Below are 24,450 nucleotides of genomic sequence, written 5' to 3' on the forward strand. Positions count from 1 at the left end.
TTTATCTTTGGGGATATCACTGATGGGGGGTCAGGACACGGGTCATTCACACATCACAGGACACGGGTTTGGGGTGAGGCTTTGGGGGTTTTGGCGATAGTGGACCAAGTTCCAGGAAGGCAGAAGACAAGACACATCTGTGATGCTGCAGTGAAGCTTTAATAGAGGAGAAGAAAGGTATAAAAAGATATTTATTAAAGTTTCAACATATTACAAAAATAAGAAAAAAGAGAAAGAAAAGAAGAAGAAAAAATGAAAATACAAGGTAAAAACAGTTAAAAACAGATCAGTCTTTCCATATCTTATCCTTCATTTGCTTGTTTCCCTGACCTCCTCACACCTCCCTTTTTTGTATTCCAGTTCAATTAGTTGATTCAGCAAATCCTTTCCCTCTTTAATTTTATCTTAATCTTTTATCTTAATATATTATAACTTTAGATTATCACCTGTTAACAAATCCATTTTTACATATTCCTTTATAACATTGCTGCTAAAAACCACTTCACTTCAATCCAAAATCATTCTAACATTCATTAATTTTGCAGTATTTCTGTAGATAGTCTTTAAATTTCTTCCAATCTTCTTCCACCGACTCTTCTCCCTGGTCTCGGATTCTGCCGGTCATTTCCGCCAGTTCCAAAGCTTTAATAGAGGAGAAGAAAGGAGGGAACCTTCTCTGTGGTCAGCAGTTTAAGCGGGAGAAGAATAAATAGATCCCATTCCGAGTAAAGAGCACATTCACTATTGAGGTGATACAGATTGTGAGAAAACAAAATATCTCTAAAGAGAGGTGGTCCATCAGAAGGAAGGAAGGAAGGAAGGAAGGAAGACTGGTGGTTGGTTCTCCCCAGACTTTCCCTTTGTCCCGGCCCAGATGGCTAAAAAGTTCCCAGTTAGGAACTCCCTGGAAGATGTGCAGATCCTGAGGCTCTCCTTATTTAGACTCAGAGAACGGAGGGTTGCTGGGCATAAATAGAGGAGAGATAGCAGAGGAAGAAGGGAGATGTGCAAAGGAACAGCCACGGGCAACTGAGCAAAGGTTAGTTGACCTTTAAAGCCCTTTGTGGCTTAGGGCCCTCGTATCTACGGGACCGCCTCACCTGGTCTGCCCCGCAGAGGACCTTAAGGTCCATGAATAACCATAGTTTAGAGATCCCGGGCCCGAAGGAAGTCAGATTATCCTCCACCAGGGCCTTTTCAGTGATGGCTCCGACCTGGTGGAATGCTCTGTCCCAGGAGACCAGGGCCCTGCAGGATTTAACCTCCTTCCGTCGGGCCTGTAAGACAGAGCTATTCTGCCTGGCCTTTAATTTGAATTCAGCCTGATCTTTTATTTCCCTTCTCTTCCCTCCCCCTCCCCTTTTATGAAGATTACCCGCTCTGAGACCCCACAGCTAACTCTCCCCTGGCCTCCTCGCTGGCCCAAGTAGGACTAATTCAGCCAGCTAGCCCTGGGGATTATCTAATGCTTATTAGATGGATTTCCCCTAAATTGATTTCTGAACTTTGAATTTTATTGTGATTCATGTTTTTATACTGTATTTTATGCTGCTTTTACAATTAAGTGTTTTAAATTTGTTGTTAGTCACCCGGAGCCCGGTTTTTGAACCGGAGAGGACGGGGTATAAATAAAAATTCAGATTTTTTTTTATTTTTAAAAAAATACTTTGCTTTTTTTGCATTTTATTTATTTATTAACATTTAAATATCATAACTAATCTCTCTCTTCTTTGCAATATTTCATATATTCCTCCCTACAAAACTTTTTGCAGTCCTACTAGCGTAATTTGTTGATTACAGTTGCTCTTCAAAAAGTTCGTATATTTCTTCCAGTCTTCTGCGAATCTCTGGTCCCGCAGGTTTCGAATCCTTCCTGTCATGGATAAAAGACTTTTTATGAATGCAATGACGGCAGCGAGGATGCTGCCAGCCCAAAGATGGAAGGAAGGAGAAGTAACAACAAAAGAAGAATGGCAGACAAAACTGATGGAATACGCAGAGATGGCGAAACTGACGGGGAAGATCCGAAACCAGGAAGATCGAGTATTTTTAAAAAGCAGGAGTAAATTCTAAATTTCTTTAAAAGACCACTGTAAACAGTTAAAATCATTGGCAGGGATGCAATGACACTTGTAATGTGGAATTCACTATGGTAACTATGGATATACAACAGATGAATAATGGTAAAAGAGGCAGAAAATTTAATCTTAAATCTGGAACCTGTGGAGGGAGGGAGAGGAAGTCTGAAGGTTCAAAAGAACCTTTTGCTTTAAGGTTTGAAACTGTTAAAGTTAAAATGTATGAAATTGTGTAAAACCAATTTGAAAAATTATTTGAAAAAAGATATACAGTGGCACCTCGGGTTACGTACTTAATTCGTTCTGGAGGTCCGTTCTTAACCTGAAACTGTTCTTAACCTGAAGCACCACTTTAGCTAATGGGGCCTCCCGCTGCCGCTGCACGATTTCTGTTCTCATCCTGAAGCAAAGTTCTTAACATGAGGTACTATTTCTGGGTTAGTGGAGTCTGTAACCTGAAGCGTATGTAACCCGAGGTACCACTGTGTATCTAGCCATCAGTTCAGGATCCTTCTTCCTACCTCTGATGAAATGGTTTCAAGCACTTGCACCATAATAAATTGCGCCAGCCTCCAGGGCGCCACAGGACTCTTTGATGTGACTGCGGCAGCTGACTTAACGCCACAGCTTCTTCTGTGAAAGGAATTTCAGGTGGACCGTGAAGGCAAACTGCATTCCAGTGAAACTTTTGAGAGTTTCAATATTGCCTTTGAGGTACCTTTGTTGCTGCCGGACAGGCTAGGTGGGTTTCAAGCTGCCTCTTTCGGTCATGTTTTTTCCCCAGGTGGTTGAACGAGGCTATTGCTTTGTATCTTTCTGTTTGCTGCTGCTTAAAGGTAAAGGTAAAGGGACCCCTGACCATTAGGTCCAGTTGTGGCCAACTCTGGGGTTGCGGCGCTCATCTCGCTTTACTGGCCGAGCGAGCCGGCGTTCATCTTCCGGGTCATGTGGCCAGCATGACTAAGCCGCTTCTGGTGAATCAGAGCAGCGCACGGAAACTCCGTTTACCTTCCCGCCGGAGCGATACCTATTTATCTACTTGCACTTTTAAGTGCTTTCGAACTGCTAGGTTGGCAGGAGCAGAGACCGAGCAACGGGAGCTCACCCCATCGCTGGGATTCAAACCGCCAACCTTCTGATCTGCAAGTCCTAGGCTCTGTGGTTTAACCCACAGCGCCACCCGCGTCCCCTTGCTTCCGCTTATCCTGCCCTGAAACTCGACGGTTCCTGTCACCCTCAGCCATCTTACATGAACATAGGAACCTGCCTTAAACTGAGTCACCCCACTGGCCCATCTAGCCCTGGGTTGTCTACACGGGCCGGCAGCATTTCTCTGAGACCAGGGATAGCATCCCCTCTGACCAGAACGCAGGGGGTGGAAATGGGAAGTGTGAGAAAAACTGGGGCCAGCGTGAGATCATGGTCCCCCAAAGATGCACGGTGCCCCGAAAGCACACATTTGTGGGTGCTGTGCAAGATCTCGCCCCTGAAGAAAGCGCTTTGTTCAGGGTGAGATTGTGAGACCCAAAATGCCCCCTAGTCTCTCAGTTCAGTCTTCTCCAGCCAGCAGTCAAGATGGTTCTAGCTTCTTCCTGCTTCTTGTTCCCAGAACACCTTTAGATTTCAAAAGGGACACATTTTCCTGTGACATCCTGGGAGCAATATAAAATAATAATAATAATAATAATAATAATAATAATAATAATAATACAGTGGTAGCTCAGGTTACATACGCTTCAGCTTACAGACGCTTCAGGTTACAGACGTTGCTAACCCAGAAATAGTGCTTCAGGTTAAGAACTTTGCTTCAGGATGAGAACAGAAATCGTGCTCCGGAGGTGAGGCAGCAGCAGGAGGCCCCATTAGCTAAAGTGGTGCTTCAGGTTAAAGAACAGTTTCAGGTTAAGAACGGACCTCTGGAATGAATTAAGTACCTAACCCGAGGTACCACTGTAATAATAATAATTTATTATTTACACCCTGTCCATCTGGCTGGGTTTCCCCAACCACTCTGGGAGGCTTTCGACAATAGATTAAAAATATATTAAAACATCAGTCATTAAAAACTTCCCTAAACAGGACTGCCTTCAGATGGGGGGTGGCTTTTTGCATTTCCAACGGCCCACCACCTGACTCCCCATTATTTCTCAATGGCTCTGCAGTTAGCTAGCCTGGCCAGTCTGGTTTCCATAAGCTAACCGGGAATTTCCTGTCTGGCGTAGTTCTGCAGCTTCCTGTCCCAAATATTGTTAATTTCTACCATTTATTAATTTCTACCATTCGCTAACAAACTCCGATACCCTAGATCTATGATAATACATAGATGTGCACACTGAGGAGGAGGAGGCACATTTCCATTCCCTGTTTGTACACGGGATGGAAAGCCAAGAAGGGCCAACCAGCCAGCCAGGGGTGCGACAGGCACCCTCCCCTGAGGGTGCACCATTCTGCAGCAATGCATAGACCCAGCCATGCAAATGGGCGCAGCAGAATCTGAACAGAAAAGAGGAGAGGGCAGGGGTTGTCCGTGCAGGGGTGCGACGGGGAACCTCTTCTGCGGGTGGCCTCCATTTTGGGCTCTGCAGAGCCTTTAACAATGGCCTGGAGGAACCTGGGGCCTTCCATCTGCTGCTGAAGTCCCAGTCCCTATCAAAACCCCTGACCACTGGCCAATAGGACTGATGGGAGCTTTGGAGGGGGCAGGGTCAAACAACTTCCGTATCTGGCTCAACAGTTTTGTGGAACACTCCGCATAGCATTTCTGAAATCTAGGGTCTGTCTTTGCTTTGTAACTCACCCTGTGTGGGGCTGCCCTTGAGACTGACCCAGAAACTCCAGCGGGTGCAGAATGCCGCAGCGAGACTCCTTACGGGGTCCCTGCCATGGGATCACATTCACTCAATGCTATACCAGCTGCACTGCCTCCCGGTGGAGTACAGGATCAGGTTTAAGGTGCTGGTTTTAACCTTTCAAGCCCTATACGGCCTAGGACCCTCGTACCTATGGGACCACCTCTCCTGGTATGTCCCACGGAGGACCTTACGGTCTTCAAACAAAAACGTCTTGGAGATCCCGAGCCACAGGGAGGTTAAGCTGGCCTCAACTAGAGCCAGGACTTTTTCGGCTGTGGCCCCGATCTGGTGGAACGCTCTGTCCCAAGAGACTAGGACCCTGCAGGACTTGACATCTTTCCGCAGGGCCTGCAAGATGGAGCTGTTCCACCAGGCCTTTGCCCAAGGCAGAATCTGACCCCCTCTCTCCTTCAGTAATCTTCACAGAACTCTAGCCCAGGGTTGCCATTAATTTGATTTTGAATTGATTTTAGAATGTTGTGTTACTTTTATTGTTGTTAGCCGCTCTGAGCCCAGCTTCGGCTGGGGAGTAAAGGTAAAGGTAAAGGGACCCCTGACCATTAGGTCCAGTTGTGACCGACTCTGGGGTTGCAGAGCTTATCTTGCTTTATTGGCCGAGGGAGCCGGCGTACAGCTTCCGGGTCATGTGGCCAGCATGACTAAGCCGCTTCTGGCAAACCAGAGCAGCGCATGGAAATGCCGTTTACCTTCCCACTGGAGTGGTACCTATTGATCTACTTGCACTTTGGCATGCTTTTGAACTGCTAGGTGGGCAAAAGCAGGGACCAAGCAACGGAAGCTCACCCGGTCGCGGGGATTCGAACCGCCGACCTTCTGATCGGCAAGTCCTAGGCTCTGTCGGCTGGGGAGGGTGGGATGTAAATAAAAAAAATTATTAATTATTATTATTATTTCGCACAGCTGCCAATGGCTTTCTCCTCTGCTGAGGCACCCCCCCCTTGTATATTTTGCATTTTCTGCGGTTCCGATGGACTGATTAAACAAACACAACCCCCACCGCTTTATGAAGTCTCCGCTCAGCAAAACTTCCCCTTATCTGCCCCTCACCCTGCCTCGTGGCTTCCTCTCGGCTTCTTGCGGTTTTGCTGGGTGCTTCCTCTACGCAGTCGCAACCACCACCACGCATTTGCGTGTCAAGCATTAGAAGGAGTCTTATTTAGAAACCCCAAAGCTATCTGCCCAATCAGCAAAGATCAGCCAGAAGAAGAAAGGGGGTGAAATTGCCCCTGTGATTTGGGGGCGAGCATCCGCCGCTGCTCAACAGGTCTCCTCTTCAGCACAGCGTGGGAGAAAGCGTTTCCATCCCCTTAAAAAGATTTATCTGCATTTCTCGGTGCTCAGAAAAATAATCAGCCTCCCTCCTTTCACTCGTCCATCACGGAAACTTTCGATTTCCGGGAGGGGAGGACAAGACGGCTTCGGAGAGAATCAGTAAAACGTTAAATCAATCAATCACGCTGCTTCTGTGAAGCGAAACAGCTACTGAATCAAACCCCACGCCAGCCAGACGAGGTGGGACACATTTGTTAAGGTTTCGGTCGTGCTTTAAAAGCATTTCCTGTTGTTGTTTTTCTGGTTTTTAATTATGGTATATGCAAACTGCCTTGAGATGGTGGTTTAAGAGGCGATGAATAAATGAAGAAACAGAGAAATCGTTGCAAGTGAAGAGCCTGCCTGGAAAGGAGGGCAACCAAAATGGTCAAAGGCCTGGAAACGATGCCTTATGAGGAACGGCTAAGGGAGCTGGGCATGTTTAGCCTGGAGAAGAGAAGGTTAAGGGGTGATATGATAGCCATGTTCAAATATATAAAAGGATGTCACATAGAGAAGGGAGAAAGGTTGTTTTCTGCTGCTCCAGAGAAGCGGACACGGAGCAATGGATCCAAACTACAAGAAAGACGATTCCACCTAAACATTAGGAAGAACTTCCTGACAGTGAGAGCTGTTCGACAGTGGAATTTGCTGCCAAGGAGTGTGGTGGAGTCTCCTTCTTTGGAGGTCTTTAAGCAGAGGCTTGACAACCATATGTCAGGAGTGCTCTGATGGTGTTTCCTGCTTGGCAGGGGGTTGGACTCGATGGCCCTTGTGGTCTCTTCCAACTCTATGATTCTATGATTCTATGATTCTATGATTCTATTCTATGGATCGGGGCCGAAGACCCATCTCATCCAGCACCTGGACCTCTGAAGTGGCTAAGCCCACCAGGAGGACCTGAGGACCTTAGAGGTCATCCGGATAACCAAGGCTGTGTGCAGGATTCTTGCAGACTCCAACATCCTTGACCAACAGTCCTCCAGACACTGCTTAAAAACTAGGGCTGTGTGTGTGCGCGCACACGCACACACACACAATCCAATTTGGGGCCAGATCCAGCGCTTTGGAGCAGCCCCGATGTGACCCTGGGCCAGCCTAACACAACCCCTCTCTGGTCAAATCCTGAGCTGACCCAAATCGCATTGGGATGTGGGGTTTGGCCGAACCCAACACAATTTCCCCTAACGTAATGCATTTCTGTACGCGAGGCTCATTCATACTTAAGGATTTAAGTTCCCTCTTTACCCCTGGAGACCTCGCTGGAGAACTGTGTTGCAAAATGCAAAATGCAAAATGCAAATTTCAAAGGCTGGTTGCATTTCTGCATTGTTTTGGAAAGTGGAAATAGTTTCAGCCTGAACTCCAAACTGAGGTCCCCATTTGCACTGTACAGACCACATTAACAGTCATTCCCAAAGAATCATGGGAACTGTAGTTTGTTAAGAGCGCAGCTGGGAGTTGTTAGTAGACCCCCCACACACACACACACATTCCCCCCACAGAGCTAGAATTCCCAGAGTGCTCCAACAACCAATCTCTCTTCCCAGGAAACTCTGGGAAATGTAGGCCTGGGAAATAAAATAGGGCCCTTAACAAACTACAGTTCCCAGAATGCTTTGGGGGAAGCCATGGCTGTTTAAAGAACTATCATCGTGCTATAAATCTATAGCGCTTCTGGGCCTGAATCTGATTTCTGCCTCCTCCTGACGGTCATTGGGCCATTATCTTCACCAACCTGGTTAACCTCCGCTGGTTACACTAAGGATGTTCAACGTCCTTCTTCTAATGAGGCTCCCAAAATAACACTCCAGTGGTGGGCTGACTCCTTCCTAGGAGGTTGGAGGGGAGTAAGAGTCCCAGGCCAGACAATTTCTCCTCCAAACCCTCCTTTCCCACGAGGTCTTTGGCTGAACCCCATTTTTGTCACACACCCCAAACTGGAACCAAACTCTCAGAGAGAGAGAGAGATTTTTCATTCATGCTCAGCCCTTGAACTGCTCGCCTTTCTCTCTCCCACCCGTTTCTTACAGTCAAACTGAGATTGTGTAAGCGCCTTGCGGGCAGAGACTTGTCCCTTGGCCCATGTTCGGCCTTCACCTCTTCCTGTCCCCTCCCCTCTGCCACATTCCAACGTCCAGCATAGATTGTCAACTCCCTGAGGGCAGAGATCCTCTTCCCTTCCTCCCTCTTCCCTTTCGCTTACGAGACCTCGTAAAACAGGGAAATAATATGGCAGGGCGCCATATAAAAGTACTTCGGAACTCCCTGCCCATTGACGCATCCGGCAGGCCCCTTCGCTGTACTCTTTTCAGCACCCGCTAAAAGCATTTTTTCTTCAGGCAACACAACCCTGTTGATGTGTGAGTTTTGCCTGCTTTCGGTTTAACGGTGCAAACGCTTTCGAGTGTTTGTTTTTAGCTGTTTCCAACCCACAATTTTATTGTCTCCTTTTTTTCCGCTACTGTGGGTCCCCTGATGTTGTTGGACTACAACTCCCATCATTCCTAGCCAGCATGACCAGTGGTCAGGGATGATGGGAGTTGTAGTCCAATAACACCTGGGGACCCACAGGTTGAGAACCGCTGTGCTACGTGATGAAATACAGTGGTACCTCAGGTTACAGACGCTTCAGGTTACAGACTCCGCTAACCCAGAAATAGTACCTCGGGTTAAGAACTTTGCTTCAGGATGAGAACAGAAATCGTGCTCCAGCGGCGCAGCGGCAGCAGGAGGCCCCATTAGCTAAAGTGGTGCTTCAGGTTAAGAACAGTTTCAGGTTAAGAATGGACCTCTGGAACGAAGTACTTAACCCGAGGTACCACTGTACCATATTTTTCTGTGTATAAGATGCCCCCATGTATAAGACGACCCTTATTTTTTGAGCCCAAAATGAAGAAATAAATTTATTTATATATTTAATTGCAACATTCCGTGTATAAGACGAAGCCCCAATTTTAAACCTAAAAAAATGTGTGGGGGGGGATATAGTATTATACATGGAAAAATACAGTAAATTTACAAGTTAGGAGGGAACCAGGCAGAGGGTGTTCTTGGTGATGGCACCCGCCCTGTGGAACGCCCTCCCACCAGATGTCAAAGAGAACAACAACTACCAGACTTTTAGAAGGCATTTGAAGGCAGCCCTATTTAGGGAAGCTTTTAATGTTTGATGGATTATGGTATTTTAATATTTTGTTGGAAGCCGCCCAGAGTGGCTGGGGAAGCCTAGCCAGAAGGGCGGGGTATAAATAAGAAATTATTATTATTATAAATAAATGAACCAAATGCTCTGTCCAATCAGACGCCGCTGCCGCCAAGGCCCTGCACCGGCATCCCCGTGGGCGCCAGCGACGCAGAGAAACACACACGCACACACGCTCAGGTATGCAGGTTAGGCCTTGTCTGGTCAAGTCTGGAGCTGAACCTCCCAGCAGGACTGGGTGGGGAAGCCTCCAGGCTACAGATGCTAACAGAGCAGGTCACCAAATATGCAGACGGTCGAGGCGGCCGGCCAGCCGCTCTGCTCCCTGGGCACCTTTCAACAGGCAGCTGTGCTTTCCGCCTGTGAAGAATGAAGCCGAGATCCGTCAGCTGACATAGGGCGGGCCTGTCACTCGAGGAAGTCTCCCCGAGGCCACCCGAGAGTCTCGCTCCTGCCTGCTGGGTCTGGGCTGCTTCTCCTTTCGCTCCTCGAGGACTGGCGGAGGGCCGCTCGCATGACTTGCAGAGCATCGTGGTCCCACGGTGAGTGAGGCGCGCTTTGCCGGGAGGGCTTAATAACAGAGGTGCTTCAGAGCAAGGGGCAGAGAAGGCAGGTCTGTTTGGGGAAGGAGACGCCCGCTGGTCTCTTTTCTGTTTTCAACAAACGCTGAGCATTCGTGCTCCTCCCGGGCGAGCCGCAACAAGTCGGCGGGGTTGAGTCACCGGGGCAGCGAGAGAACGAAAAACCGGGAAGTGTGTCCGCAGGTTAAGATCAGGGAAAACTTTGGCCCCAGAAGCTAAGCTTCTAAGTCAGGGCTTTTGCTTAGGGCAGGCTAAGTCTTCCAAGAGAACCGCAGCGCCCCTGGGCATGGGCAGAGTGCATCGGCACCCCACGCTGAGTAAATAGACCTCAGGCATTTGAGGCTGGGCACATGGGAATTAATGCGCCAAAGGCCTATGAAAAGCGCGACAGAATCGTAGAGTTGGGGCGCCAAGGGTTCGCTAGTTCAACCCGCTGCAATGTTGAAACTTAGCACTGCTGGGAAGCTAGTCTGAATGGTTATCGTCCTTTAAGATGAGACCACATGTGGGCAGAATGTAGAAAATAATAATAATAATAATAATAATAATAATAATAATAATAATTTATTATTTATACCCCGGCCATCTGGCTGGGCTTCCCCAGCCACTCTAGGCGGCTTCCAAAAAAATATTAAAATACTGTGATACATCAAACATTAAAAGCTTCCCTAGACAGGGCTACCTTCAGATGTCTTCTAAAAGTCTGGTTGTTGTTGTTCTCTTTGACATCTGGTGGGAGGGCGTTCCACAGGGCGGGCGCCACCACCGAGAAGGCCCTCTGCCTGGTTCCCTGTAACTTGGCTTCTCGCAGCAAGGGAACTGCCAGAAGGCCCTTGGAGCTGGACCTCAGTGTCCAGGTAGAACGATGGGGGTGGAGACGCTTCTTCAGATATACTGGACCGAGGCCGTTTAGGGCTTTCAAGGTCAGCACCAACACTTTGAATTGTGTTCGGAAACGTACTGGGAGCCAATGTAGGTCTTTCAAGACGGGTGTTATATGGTCTTGGTGGCCGCTCCCAGTCACCAGTCTGGCTGCCGCATTCTGGATTAGTTGTAGTTTCTGGGTCACCTTCAAAGGTAGCCCCACGTAGAGCGCATTGCAGTAGTCCAAGCGGGAGATAACCTGAGCATGCACCACTCTGGAGAGACACTCTGCGGGCAGGGAGGGTCTCAGCCTGCGTACCAGATGGAGCTGGTAAACAGCTGCCCTGGACACGGATTTGACCTGTGCCTCCATGGACAGCTGTGAGTCCAAAATGACTCCCAGGCTGCGCACCTGGTCCTTCAGGGGCAGAGTTACCCCATTCAGGACCAGAGAGTCCTCCACACCCGCCCGCCTCCTGTCCCCCCAAAACAGTACTTCTGTCTTGTGTTTGCCAGAGGGCATCTTCCAGGGCTGTGGACATTTGGCCACAATGCTATCCAAATGGAGAGAATGGTTCTGGGTGCATGGTAGAGTGCCTTACTTTCTTTGGAGTGTGTACAGCAAGGCGCTAGCCCTCAAGGCTTTAAAACACAGCTGCACAAAGGTGATGCATGGGTGAGGGACAGATTAGCCCTTTTTTCAGTTTCCAAGACCTTTGGCAAAGGGAGTAGGCCACAGTTTTCCAACGTGAGGACAGCTTGCCTCAGCCCTATAAGAACCGCTTTGCCGTATCAGATCCAAATAGTTCCATCTTGTTTTGCACCCTGGTTCCCGACACTGTGGACAGCCAGGTGTCTCCCTGAGAAAGCTCCCTGCCACTATTTGTCCCCGCTATCAAATGTTCCAAAAGGTAGCCTATCCCTGTATATGGAGGTTCCGAGTCTAGACAGACGAAGCCTCTCCAAGAATCTGTGCAACCCTTTCTTTGAACGGCAGGCTAACCTAGCAGCCGCCACCCCGTCATGTGGCAGGAAGTTCCACAGGTCAACCACAAGTCGACTTTTAGGGCCTCCCGCCAATCAAATTCGCTCGGGAAAAAACCCTAAATTCCACGCTTGCGAGACAGGAAAGTCCTTCCCCACCCCCTTCTCTCCCCATGCTGTCCCCAATTTCAAAAGCTTCGCTCGCATTTCCCCATCGACGGCTTTCAAGTTCCGCTTTTCTTCTTTTCGCTGAGATGGGGGAAGTGTGGAAAAATAATTTCGCCTCACAGGCTGCCTGTTTCTGCTGCTGTTGCCACTAACCTGAGCACGGCGTTGAGGAGACAGCTGGGAATGGGGACCCTCATTTTATGTCGCCTTGCTGTGACTCTAGCTGAGGGACCCAGCCCTCACAGAACGAGAGGAACGTACGAGGGCTGCACCTGTTGGATTTCTGCCCGCTGCTCAGCTACCCAGACCCTGCCAGGATACAGTAGGGGGAGGTGGCATACCTAGAGGAAATGGTTCTGCTCCCAGATACGCCTTCTGAGGGCTTGCGTCTGGGTCCACACACCGTCAAGGATGTCTATTTCAGTCCCCTGCAATTAAGACACACTCATTTATTATTACACTGAGCCAGGAAGCCATTAAGTGGCAAGGCTAAACTGCGGCTCGTCAGCCAGCTAATTAGCAACCTCCTCTTGGAACAGAGGAATCGTTAAAAGGGGACAGGATATGCAAGCGGCAAGGATGTAGCTGCAAGAATCTTTTTTGTTACTCTTTTTTTTTTCCTTTACAAACCACACAAGGATCTGGAACACAGGAAGAAGAGAGGGTGATGCTTTTGTCAGAGTCAGGCCGGTGGGGTTCATCTAGCTGAGTGTTCCCCGCACTTACTGGCAGGTGGTCTCCAGGGTTTTAGACAGGGGCCTCTTACCTAGATATGCCTATTGGGACTGCCTGCCTGCAAAGCAGAGCTATAATAATCATAATCATCATAATCATCATAATCATCATAATCATCATAATCATCATAATCATCATAATTTATTTGTACCCTGCCCATCTGGCTGGGCTTCCCCAGCCACTCTGGGCGGCTTCCAACCAAATATTAAAATACAGTAATGCCTCAAACATTAAAAGCTTCCCTAAACAGGGCTGCCTTCAGATGTCTTCTGAATGTCAGGTAGTTGTTTATCTCTTTGACATCTGATGGGACGGCGTTCCACAGGGTGGGTGCCACCACCGAGAAGGCCCTCTGCCTGGTTCCCTGTAACTTGGCTTCTCGCAGTGAGGGAACCACCAGAAGGTTTGCCGCTTATGTATCCCGAAGGATACATAACCAGAGGTGAACGTAAGTAGAGGTACCACTGTACTTTAACCATTGAGTTCTGCAGCTTTCCTTCAAAAATAAAATAAGGTTCCAGTCTTCATTGTCCCGATATAAGGGGCTGATTTAAACAGAAGTGTCGGAAACTGCCTTAAGTCGAGGTTGGACGGCCATCTGTCTTGGGTGCTCTACGATTCTACGAAGTCCAACCACAATGATGCCATTGGGGATTGAGCTTCTGCATGCAAAGCAGGTGCTCTAACCACTGAGCAGCGCAGCCCTCTCCTTCAAGGATCCAAGAAGCACTGCAAGGTGTGGCGTGAGCAGATCGTAAGGGACTACATTTCCCCGCTACTAAACACTGGAGGCTCTCGTCATGCCAGCCACCACCAAAAAGTTTTCCTTGCGAACAGGGACCTCGACTCTGCCTTTCCCCGGGGCTGATGATTCTCTCACTCAAGATGTTCATCCCAAAAAAAGAAAGTACCGTATTTTTTGCTCTATAAGACTCACTTTTTCCCTCCTAAAAAGTAAGGGGAAATGTGTGTGCGTCTTATGGAGCGAACGCAGGCTGCGCAGCTATCCCAGAAGCCAGAACAGCAAGAGGGATCACTGCTTTCGCTGCGCAGTGATCCCTCTTGCTGTTCTGGCTTCTGAGATTCAGAATATATTTTTCCTTGTTTTCCTCCTCCAAAAACTAGGTGCGTCTTGTGGTCTGGTGTGTCTTATAGGGCGAAAAATACGGTAATTGGGCAGAGGGTCAGAGCGAAAGGTCAGGAGGGCTCTATTGTGTGCCGCTCAGCCGCCACCTTGAAACTCTGAAACAGACTTCAGGAAGGAGCTGAGCTTGTTGGCTTGTGACAGAAGGATAAAAACAGGAAACCCCATTGCATCTGTGGGGGTGGCGAGGAGAAGAGAAGGGAAGGAAACGCTGACTTTTAAAAATATATTCTGAGGCATCGTGAGAAGGCAGGGCTGCAACGGTGCCTTGCAGATCCCCCTCGCACGCTGGTGTTAAAAAGAAGAGGCGACAGAAAAAATCAGCTTTGCGCTGCAAGCCGCATTTGGAGATTTGGCGGTGCGCTGGTTCACAGGAGCGGAAGGAGAGGCCTGTTCCGTCGCGGTGTCGGCGCACGAAGACTGCCACAACCCCACGTTCTTCACTGGACACCCCAGAACATCTCACCCGATTGAAGAGGTACGGAGAGACCAAGCAGAGATTAAATCATTGCAATTAAATTTTTAAAAGAGTTAAGGTAGGTTCAGTTCCCAGAGGGGTAGCCGCGTTTGTCCGTCTTTCTGCCAAAGCAGCGGAGTCTTAAAGCAAGAGTTATCTGAGGCCCACTTCCTCACAGAGAGCAAAAACCACAGGCACGTCATGTGCAGAAATGCAGAACTGCCCCGGTTTGCCACATCACTCCGAAACTCTCAGATTTAGCTTCTTCTGAACTCAGCCGGCATTTTGGGTCCATCGTTCATGCCCAGCATCAACCACCTTGTTCCTTATCTGAGCATGCAAAGATACCTTCCTGCGGTCAGTTCCGCAGATGTTGGCTGCTTCCAGTGTCCCATAGATGGATGAGAATATATTTTCTCTCCACACGCACCCCTCTCGTAGAAACGCACGCATACACCCTTCCTTTATTGCAGGAGTGCGGAATGTACAGTGGACGCTCCGGTTGCGAACGTGATCCGTGTGGGATGCACATTCGCAACCCGCAGCGGCGCATCTGCGCACGCACGGGTTGCGATTCGGAGCTTCTGCGCATGCACAAAGCGCGATTTAGTGCTTCTGCGCATGCGTGACTGCCAAAAACCCGGAAGTAACCTGAGAAGACACTGAGGTCCAGTGCCGAGGGCCTTCTGGCAGTTCCCTCCCTGCGAGAAGCCAAGTTACAGGGAACCAGGCAGAGGGCCTTCTCGGTGGTGGCACCCGCCCTGTGGAACGCCCTCCCACCAGATGTCAAAGAGAAAAATAACTACCAAACTTTTAGAAGACATCTGAAGGCAGCCCTGTTTAGGGAAGCTTTTAATGTTTAATAGGTTATTGTATTTTGGTGTTTTGTTGGAAGCCGCCCAGAGTGGCCTGGGAGGCCCAGCCAGATGGGCGGGGTATAAATAAATTATTATTATTATTATTATTATTATTATTATTATTATTCTGGTACTTCCGGGTTTTAGTGGGTGCATAACCCAAAAACACGCAACCTGAAGTGGCTGTAACCCGAGGTATGACTGTATACATATATATTTCTGTCGAGGGCCACATTAATAGAATCATAGAATTGTAGGGTGGGAAGGGAACTCAAGAGTCATCTAGACCAACCCCATGCAATGCAGGAATCACAGCTAGAATCATAGAATTGTAGAATTGGAAGGGACCATGGCGGTCATCTAGACCAACCCCCTGCAATGCAGGCATCTCAGCTAAAGCATCCATCCAACCACTGCTTACAAACCTCCAAGCAAGGAGAGTCCACCACTCTTACTCTCAGAAAGTTCTTCCTGGTGCTTCATTGGAATCTTGTTTCTTGTACCTTGAAGCCGTTGATTTGGGTTCTACCTTCCAGAGCAGCAGAAAACAAGCTTGCTCCATCTCCCATGTGACGGCCCATGTGACGGCTTCAGATATTTGAAGCTGACTAGCATATCTACCCAGCTTCCTCAACCATTCCTCATCAGGCTTGGTTTCCAGACCCTTGATCATCTTGGTCGCCCTCCTCTGCACACCTTCCAGCTCATCAATATCCTTCTCAAATTGTGGTGCCCAGATCTGGACGCATAATTCCACGTGGGATCTGACCAAGGCAGAATACAGCAGTACAGTCATACTCACGTTACGTCTGCTTCATGTTACGTTCTTTCAGGTTACATCCCGCAGCGACCCAGAAGTACTGGAAAGGGTTACTTCGGGTTTTGCCACTCACGCATGCGCAGACACAGAAAATGATGTCACGCCCATGCGCAGAAGCAGCGAATCGCAACCCACGTGTGCGCAGATGCGCCGCTGCAGGTTGTGTTCTTTTCATGTTCCAAATGGGCCTCCGGAACGGATTCTGTTTGCAACTGGAGCTACCACTGTATTATCACTCCCCTTGACCTGGACACTAGACTTCTGTCAATGCAGCCTAGAATTGCAATGGATTTTTTTGCTGCTGCAGCAAAAATGAGTATCTGTCTGGGGCTGCATGCTGACAGTGGGCAAGGCCAGAGCCACTGGTAGACAGTGTTATAGACTTCTCTCTCTCTGTCTGTCTGTCTGTCTGTCTGTCTGCCTGCCTGTTTCTCTCTCCCTCTCTCTCTTTCTGTCACCCACCACCCACTTTCCCTGCTTTGCTCCTCTCCCTCAGTGCTATCCCCACCCCCATGAAATTACCCCAAGGGCTGCATGCCCAACCCTTGATTTTGTTGGTGGCAAGGGGGGAGAAAATTATATAAAAGGAGAATTCCATGGAAGCCAAGATCCAGGTTTGGGGCAAGTACTCTTTGGTAAGAGAACCCTTCTAGAGATTTAAAATCACAAAATAAGTGTGGAAACATAGGTTGTGAGGCTTTTAAAATATGCTCTTGTGAATGAGCTCCAGAATAGTCCCCTCTTCCCCTAGAAAAAGGCGACATGTTTGGTAAGTTAAAATGGTTTACTTACAAACTCTCTAAAGGTCATGTTCATGTGCTTTTTCCATACAGCATTCAGAAAACAATGCACAGGCAGTAAAACATAGCTTCATTACAGTGCTGAAAGTTCTTAAATTATTGGTATAGGAACACAAGAATGGCTTGTAAGAGCCATGCGGTCTGAGCTTGGAGCAACCAGCTCATTGAGTTTCTCAGGTAGATTGGAGGGGAACAAAGTCTTGATTACCTAAGTCCCTCCCAAGGTGAGCTAAGCCTGGCAGAACAGCTTACTCTATGGTTTTAACCCCTTCATGTATTAATTAAAACTTAAGCATGTTGGTGATATTGAGCTGGTTATCCCACAGATAACTCCTATATTCCTCACCTCCGAATTCTGGTTCGACACGGAGAATGTTCAGACAGATCACACAGACACAACACTGTCCCGAGAAGTCTCTCTCAGCAGCCATTCTCCCTCTCACACACAAACAGAAGCCAGTTAATAACGACAGTTAGTGGAATAACAGTCACAACAGAAACGGAATGCCGTTCTCATGTGACTCACAGTCAGCATATCACATTAGAGGGGGGAAACCCCATGTTAAAAGTACACAGTAATTTAATGTAAGTAAATATTCCCATTTCGGGAAATTAAGTAATTATCCTTAACAGTGGCCTGGGGAGAGGAGGGTTATCCTGGGGCAAGTCCAGACAGCCTTATAAAACCTCTCCGTTGCCTTTTCCAGGCAGCCACGATGGAGGCGTTCAGCTCCCGCAACTTGGCCATGCAGGCCGAGAAGAAGATTCTCAGCCGGATGGCCAGCAAGTCCATGGCCAATATGTTCATTGACGATACCAGCAGCGAGATCCTGGACGAGCTCTACCGGATCTCCAAGGAGTACACGCAGAACCGGACCGAGTCCCAAAAGGTCATCAAGAACCTGATCAAAGTGGCGGTCAAGATCTCCGTCCTGTACCGCAACAACCGCTTCAGCCCCGAGGAGCTGGGCCTGGCGGAGGAGTTTAAGAGGAAACTCCACCAAGGAGCCATGACGGCCATCAGCTTCCACGAAGTGGAGTTCACCTTCGAGAAGGCTGTGCTGGCTGAGTTGCTGAGAGATTGCCGAGACCTGCTGCTCCGGCTGGTCGAGAAGCACCTGACGCCCAAGTCTCACGGGCGCATCCGGCACGTCTTCGACCACTTCGCCGACACTGAGCTCCTGGCCAAGCTCTACAGTCCCGGGGAGCCCTACCAGCCGCGGCTGAAGAAGATCTGCGAGGGGATGAACCGTCTCATCGACGAGGGGAAGTTGTGAAACCCACCGAGGAGGAGGAGAGGAGAAAATAGGTGGGAAGGAACACACACGAGGGGTGGGGAGGGGGAGACACAAAATTTAACATCGGCCAAATCCTTCACGGACCTAGGGATTCAGATAGACTGCCTCTGGACCTGGGGGCTCCATAAGAAGAGAGCCCTGCTGGATCAAGCGAGAGGGGACTTGTTAAGTTGTGGGTAAACATATCAGGCGACACAGCGATATGGGTAAACATATCAGACGACACAGCCTGTTTATTCACAGGCCAGGACAGAACTGAACTGAAGGGTCAGTCAGCCTGCTTATATAGAGCTCCAGTACCACGTGACTGTAACAACTTTCTAAAACTATCCAGTCACTGAACATCACTTTCGATCCTTCATTTGCATAACTATCTACAGTATCCCCCTGCTGGCCCAGGGTGAGAACTTCAGTACATAACAGGACTCATCCATTCTCACGGTGGTCAAATGCCTGTAAGAAGCTAGGGGTCCAGGTAGACTGCTTCTGGGCCTGGAGGTTCCATCAGGGCATGAGACGAGCCCTGTTGGATCAGGCCAGCTGGAGAAGAATAAATGGGTTCACCCTGTCGTGAGAAAACAAGGCGAGGGGTGCTTCTTGTGATCTCTTTGGCAGGCCGGTAGCACCCACAGAACTTGTTTGCGGGGTGGCCCTATCAGAAACTCAGCCCCTCCCAGCCTCCCTTCCGATGTCTTCAGAAGCCTGTGTGTTCCGCAGCTCATCTCTGCAGCCGGTAAGGACTAGAAACTTGGAGATGAAAACCGAGTTTCGAAAAATCCAGAGGGGAGAGTGATGGGCAGTAAACCGCAAAACCACCTCTGGCTGCGTACACCGGAGCTCTATCCCAAACCTTCCTGGTCCATCATCAATGAGAAGAAATGTTGTGTTTTATATTCTTTAAATGCTGTTTGCGGATGTTTAGTTTGTTATGTTTGGTGCGGGGGGAGGAGGAGAGACCTTGCCACTATTTTTTAATTATTATTATTATTTGCTTCTCCTCTGAAGTCACAGATAATTTCGACGCCTGTATCACCACCTCTGGCTGTTGATCATGGTGGTATCTGACGAGGTTGATGGGAACCATAGAGCTCAAGCGCCAGTTGATGGGAAAGCGTTCCCTAGGAAAAGGGACCGTTTGCTAAACCGCTCTGGGAATCGTAGCTCTCCTGGGGGGTTGGGAGGTCTCCTAACAACGCTTATCACCCTTGGCAAACTACAGTTCCCAGGATGTCTCGGGGGGAGGGAGCCACGGCTGTTTAAAGCGGCAGGCCCAGAGCTTTAAATGTATTGCGGCCTTGTTGAGTTGCAGGCAACAGTCCATCCCTGGCTGCAAGATCAGCACTCTGGACAGCTGCCCCAGAGGAGGACTAGCTTGCAGCAAAAAAACGGGTTGCTCTCTCTTTCGTTGCTTGAGAAGAGTTTTGCTGAAGATCTCAGGGATTTCGACTCGGGGATTGCGCAGACTGAAAACCAAACAAATAAAGGTTTCTTTTCCAATGCACAGAGTGTTCCCCTTTCCTTAAGACAGGCAGCCATGGCAGGGCAGAAGAAGAAGGGGCAGCCAAAACCGTGAGCCCCCAGCAGACCCACCTGCCGTCTAGGATAGGGAGATTGAGAAATGACCTGTTTTTGTTTCAATAGCTTTGTCATTTGTCCTTCTTCAGCTCCTCAGATTTAAACAGCCGCTTGCAATTTTTTTTTTAAAAAAAGGAAAGTCCTTGTGGAAATTCTCTAGCATTTTTTGGCATGCATTTATCCCAATGCGCAGGATTCTGCCTCGCAAACACATTTTTGCAAGCCGTTCCCTGCAATATAAGGCGTTTCTGTACATCGCTTTGCCTACCTTTCGCATTATTTGAGACCGGAGAGATCTGGGGGTTTTTTAGGACCCAAACTATTTCTGCGATTGTAAGTTGTTTTAAACTGCTAATATTGCATTTAAACGTTGTAATCTTCCCTGGCACCTTGGGGTGAAGGACCGGTAATAAACAGCAGCAGCAACATTCTCCTTTTTTCTCTCCAGGTTCCCCACCCCTCCTCCTTGGAGAACCCCATCACGAAATTAAGAAAAGTGTGAATTTGGAATAATAGCCACGATTTGCTTCAAGAAGTGCAATTGCAATATTAATCAGAGCAATTTTCTCCCCTTCCCAACCCACTCCCTATCCAATGTTGCTTGTTGCCAACTATTTTTTTAATACGGGGCAGGTGAGAGTAGTCTCAGCTTGAATGCCGGCAAGGACTGTGGAGCCCATCATCCTGGCTCCACTGACTGACTTGTTTCCTTTGGGCAGAGATGCTCATGAGAAGACCATGAGAGACCTGCCTGAAGGGGTTAAAACCATAGAGTAAGCTGTCCTGCCGGGCTTAGCTCACCTTGGGAGGTAATCAACTACCCCTGACAACCTAGATCAGGCATAGGCAAACTCAGCCCTCCAGATGTTTTGGGACTACAACTCCCATCATCCTTAGCTAACAGGACCAGTGGTCAGGGATGATGGGAACTGTAGTCTCAAAACATCTGGAGGGCTGAGTTTGCCTATGCCTGATCTGGATAGACTGCATCTGAACCTGAAGGTTCCATAAGAACACCCAAACAGCCCTGTAGCTGTTCAAGCATCCTGTTCTCACAGTGGCCCGTATAGTGGTAGCTATAAATAACAACAACAACAATTATTTATACCCTGCCTATCTGGCTGGGCTTCCCCAGCCACTCTGAGCGGCTTCCAACCAAATATTAAAATACAGTAATGCCTCAAACATTAAAAGCTTCCCTAAACAGGGCTGGTAGTTGTTTATCTCTTTGACATCTGGTGGGAGGGTGTTCCAGAGGGCGGGCGCCACCACCGAGAAGGCCCTCTGCCTGGTTCCCTGTAACTTGGCTTCTCGCAGTGAGGGAACCGCCAGAAGGCCCTCAGCGCTGGACCTCAGTGTCCGGGCTGAACGATGGGGGTGGAGACGCTCCTTCAGATATACTGGACCGAGGCCGTTTAGGGCTTTAAAGGTCAGCACCAACACTTTGAATTGTGCTCGGAAACGTACTGGGAGCCAATGTAGGTCTTTCAAGACCGGTGTTATGTGGTCTTGGCGGCCGCTCCCAGTCACCAGTCTAGCTGCCGCATTCTGGATTAATTGCAGTTTCTGGGTCACCTTCAAAGGTAGCCCCATGTAGAGCGCATTGCAGTAGTCTAAGCGGGAGATAACTAGAGCATGCACCACTCTGACAAGGCAGTCCGCAGGCAGGTAGGGTCTCATCCTGCGTACCAGGTGGAGCTGGTAGACAGCTGCCCTGGACACAGAATTGACCTGTGTCTCCATGGACAGCTGTGCTTCCAGAATGACTCCCAGGCTGCGCACCTGGTCCTTCAGGGGCACAGTTACCCCATTCAGGACCAGGGAATCCTCCACTCCCGCCCGTCCCCATCCCCCAAGAACAGTACTTCTGTCTTGTCAGGATTCAACCTCAATCTGTTATCCGCCATCCATCCTCCAGCCGCCTTTTTATCCTCTGATGCTCTTTTAAAGTCACCCAAGTTGCTGGCCCTCATTGCCTCCCGCGGCACCCAATTCCATAGTTTCACTATGCTCCCATGTCAAGAAACGCTTTCTTTTGACTGTCTTGAATCCGTCCACATTCAGATCCATTGCGTGGGCTCTCCCAGCTCCTAGCATTAGGGAAAAGGTAGAAAAGCCTCTTTTCTCTCTCATCCTTTTTACTCGGGAGCATGAGGCCTAGAATCTTAACTTTTTTTAGATTTGGAAGCAGGTGGCATTTGGAGGTAGACTGAACACTGCCATGGAGGTTCCATCTAGCTTTAACAAGCAAATCGGTGCTTAAACGAGGATTTAAGTGTACAAGAACTGCACCAGGTCCTGCCAAACAGAGAAGCCTGAAGCAGATCCATGCAGACCAGTTTTCCTGTTTCACAGAGCAGCCTGCCAGCTGCTTCCGGGAATCCCACAAGAAAGACAGGAAGGAAACAGACTTCCCTTGTTTTTCCTCTCTACCGCCACCAGCAACATCTGCTATTCAAAGATAGATTGTGCTTGGACACAGAGGCTTGATTAAGCTGTTATAACTCTTGCAGGCTAAATCATTAAAAAGGAAAGGAGGAATTCCAGATTCCACTTTACGGATGTTTCCTGTGGGTGGGAGAAAGAGTTGAAGTGGAAGGACCCTACTAGATCAGGTCAAGCTAGCCTGGACTAAAATTGTCTATCCAAAATTTCACTCTTGTGGTTTATCACCACAACAGCTACTCACTTTGAGTTTTAGTAAAGCAAACAGTCTAATCTGTCAGCGCCTAAATGATATTGAAGGAAGCTATCTGCAGACAAATGCCGGATCCCTCAGTCTATAGAGCAAGATGAGCGTGCAACCCCAGAGTCATCCACCACTGGACCTAATGGTTAGGGGTAAAGGTAAAGGTAAAGGGACCCCTGACCATTAGGTCCAGTCGTGACCGACTTTGGGGTTGTGGCGCTCATCTCGCTTTATTGGCCAAGGGAGCTGGCGTACAGCTTCCAGGTCATGTGGCTAGCATGACTAAGCTGCTTCTGGCAAACTAGAGCAGCACACGGAAACGTCGTTTACCTTCCCGCCAGAGCGGTATCTATTTATCTACTTGCACTTTGACGTGCTTTCAAACTGCTAGGTTGGCAGGAGCAGGGACCGAGCAACGGGAGCTCACCCTGTCACAGGGATTCGAACCGCCGACCTTCTGATCGGCAAGTCCTAGGCTCTGTGGTTTAGACCACAGCGCCACCCGTGTCCCTAATGGTCAGGGGTACCTTTACCTTTAAATGATATTGAGCGTCAGAACAACTTGGCCACAATAAGGAAATTTTGCCCATGGCATGACTATTTTCCACCATCCCATTTTGACTCTCTGGCACCCTAGCTGCATAACCTAGCAATTCTAAAACATAGACGTGCTTTTACTCTCGCAAGATTGAACATTTTGTCCTCGGCTGTACTTGAGGGACGATTCCAACAGATTCCACATGAAAAACACTTATGTCCCTGTGAAGATGGCAGTCCCGAATCGGTGGCGCATGCCCTTCTGGCTTGCACTCTTTATAAAGACTTGAGGAATAACATTATCACCCCTCTTTTATTGTCCATTCTGGGTCGCCCAATCACTGCCAGAGTGTCCTTTCTCTTGGCAGATCAAGATGAGCTGGGGCAATCAGAATAAGATCCACTATTTGACTATTGATTCAATACCCTAAAATGTATTTTATATAATTGACTTTTTATTTATACTCTGCATATCGTATTGTTGTTTTATTGCTACGGCCAACGACTGATGCAAATATTTTCATTCATTCATTCAAAACTGGGTTTGGCTAACCCATTCCCCCACAGAGGCAATGCGTGCCTCAGCACATCAGGTAGACTGCCCCTGTCCATGGAATCCCAGCACACACCACAGCCTGAAGTATGCTCCTTCCCATTCCTGGGATATTGTATATTGAAGGAGGTTTTATTTTTAAGGTATGTGAAAGAAGTTATTGTAAAAAGCCCCCCTTGGCCTCTATGTGCCCCCCACTGAAGAGGGAAAGAAATCTAGCCCAGAGCATTGACTCATGCAGAGGGGCAGCAGGTAGCCTCTTCTGAAGGCAGCCTGCTCCACTGCATCCCTAGACCGGGGGGGGGGGGGCAATGGGACACTAGGACCCACGTACCTATGGGACCGCCTCTCCTGGTATGCCCCGTGGAGGACCTTAAGGTCCACAAATGACAACACTTTAGAGGTCCCGAGCCTCAAGGAGGTTAGATTGGTTTCAACTAGGGCCAAGGACTTTTCAGCATTGGCCCCGACATGGTGGAACGCTCTGCCACAGGAGACTAGGGCCCTGCGGGACTTGACATCTTTCCGCAGGGCCTGCAAGACAGAGCTGTCTCACCTGGCCTTTGGTTTGGACTCGGTCTGACCCACGTTTCCCTCCCCTTATGATTTATCAGCTACTTTAAAATAAGGCTGCATTTTAAATTGCATTTTAACTTGTATTTTAAATTGGGCCCCCCCTCTCTTTCCCCCCTATTATGTTTTTACTGTGATTTTATTGGTGTTAGCCGCCCTGAGCCCGGCTCTGGCTGGGGAGGATGGGGTATAAATAAAATTTATTTTTATTTTTATCCCACTTACTGGGAGAGGCAAAACCCCAAGGACAAAATCCCAGTGTGTTGCTCGTGGACATGCTGTGCAGCTCCCAGGCTGCCAGCGACCGCCGCAGACAAAAAACAGAGTCAGACAGGCACAGAGACAAAC

General features: G+C 48.7%; 1 protein-coding gene and 1 long non-coding RNA gene across 4 annotated transcripts; one reads left to right on the forward strand and one right to left on the reverse strand.

Annotated features, from left to right (window-relative positions):
* Positions 1–1,748: 1,748 nt before the first annotated feature.
* LOC308465218 lies at positions 1,749–17,307 on the reverse strand. Its single transcript, XR_013980363.1, has 3 exons — positions 17,224–17,307; positions 15,683–16,021; positions 1,749–1,873 (listed from the first exon to the last, which is right to left on the reverse strand). It is a non-coding gene; the product is annotated as an uncharacterized lncRNA (long non-coding RNA).
* TNFAIP8L2 (TNF alpha induced protein 8 like 2) lies at positions 9,606–19,676 on the forward strand. 3 transcript variants are annotated; one of them, XM_080984881.1, is made up of 2 exons: positions 9,606–10,009; positions 17,585–19,676. In XM_080984881.1, exon 2 carries the CDS (start codon positions 17,594–17,596, stop codon positions 18,152–18,154), a length of 561 nt encoding a protein of 186 aa, XP_080841007.1. In that variant the 5' UTR covers positions 9,606–10,009; positions 17,585–17,593; the 3' UTR covers positions 18,155–19,676. The 3 variants fall into 3 exon arrangements, with proteins under 3 accessions (XP_080841007.1, XP_080841008.1, XP_080841009.1); XM_080984882.1 differs by lacking the exon at positions 9,606–10,009 and adding an exon at positions 13,900–14,421; XM_080984883.1 differs by lacking the exon at positions 9,606–10,009 and adding an exon at positions 17,379–17,462.
* Positions 19,677–24,450: the final 4,774 nt, after the last annotated feature.

The sequence above is a fragment of the Podarcis pityusensis genome (assembly GCF_964106645.2).
Source record: "Podarcis pityusensis genome assembly, chromosome: 16".
Lineage (NCBI taxonomy): Eukaryota > Metazoa > Chordata > Lepidosauria > Squamata > Lacertidae > Podarcis > Podarcis pityusensis.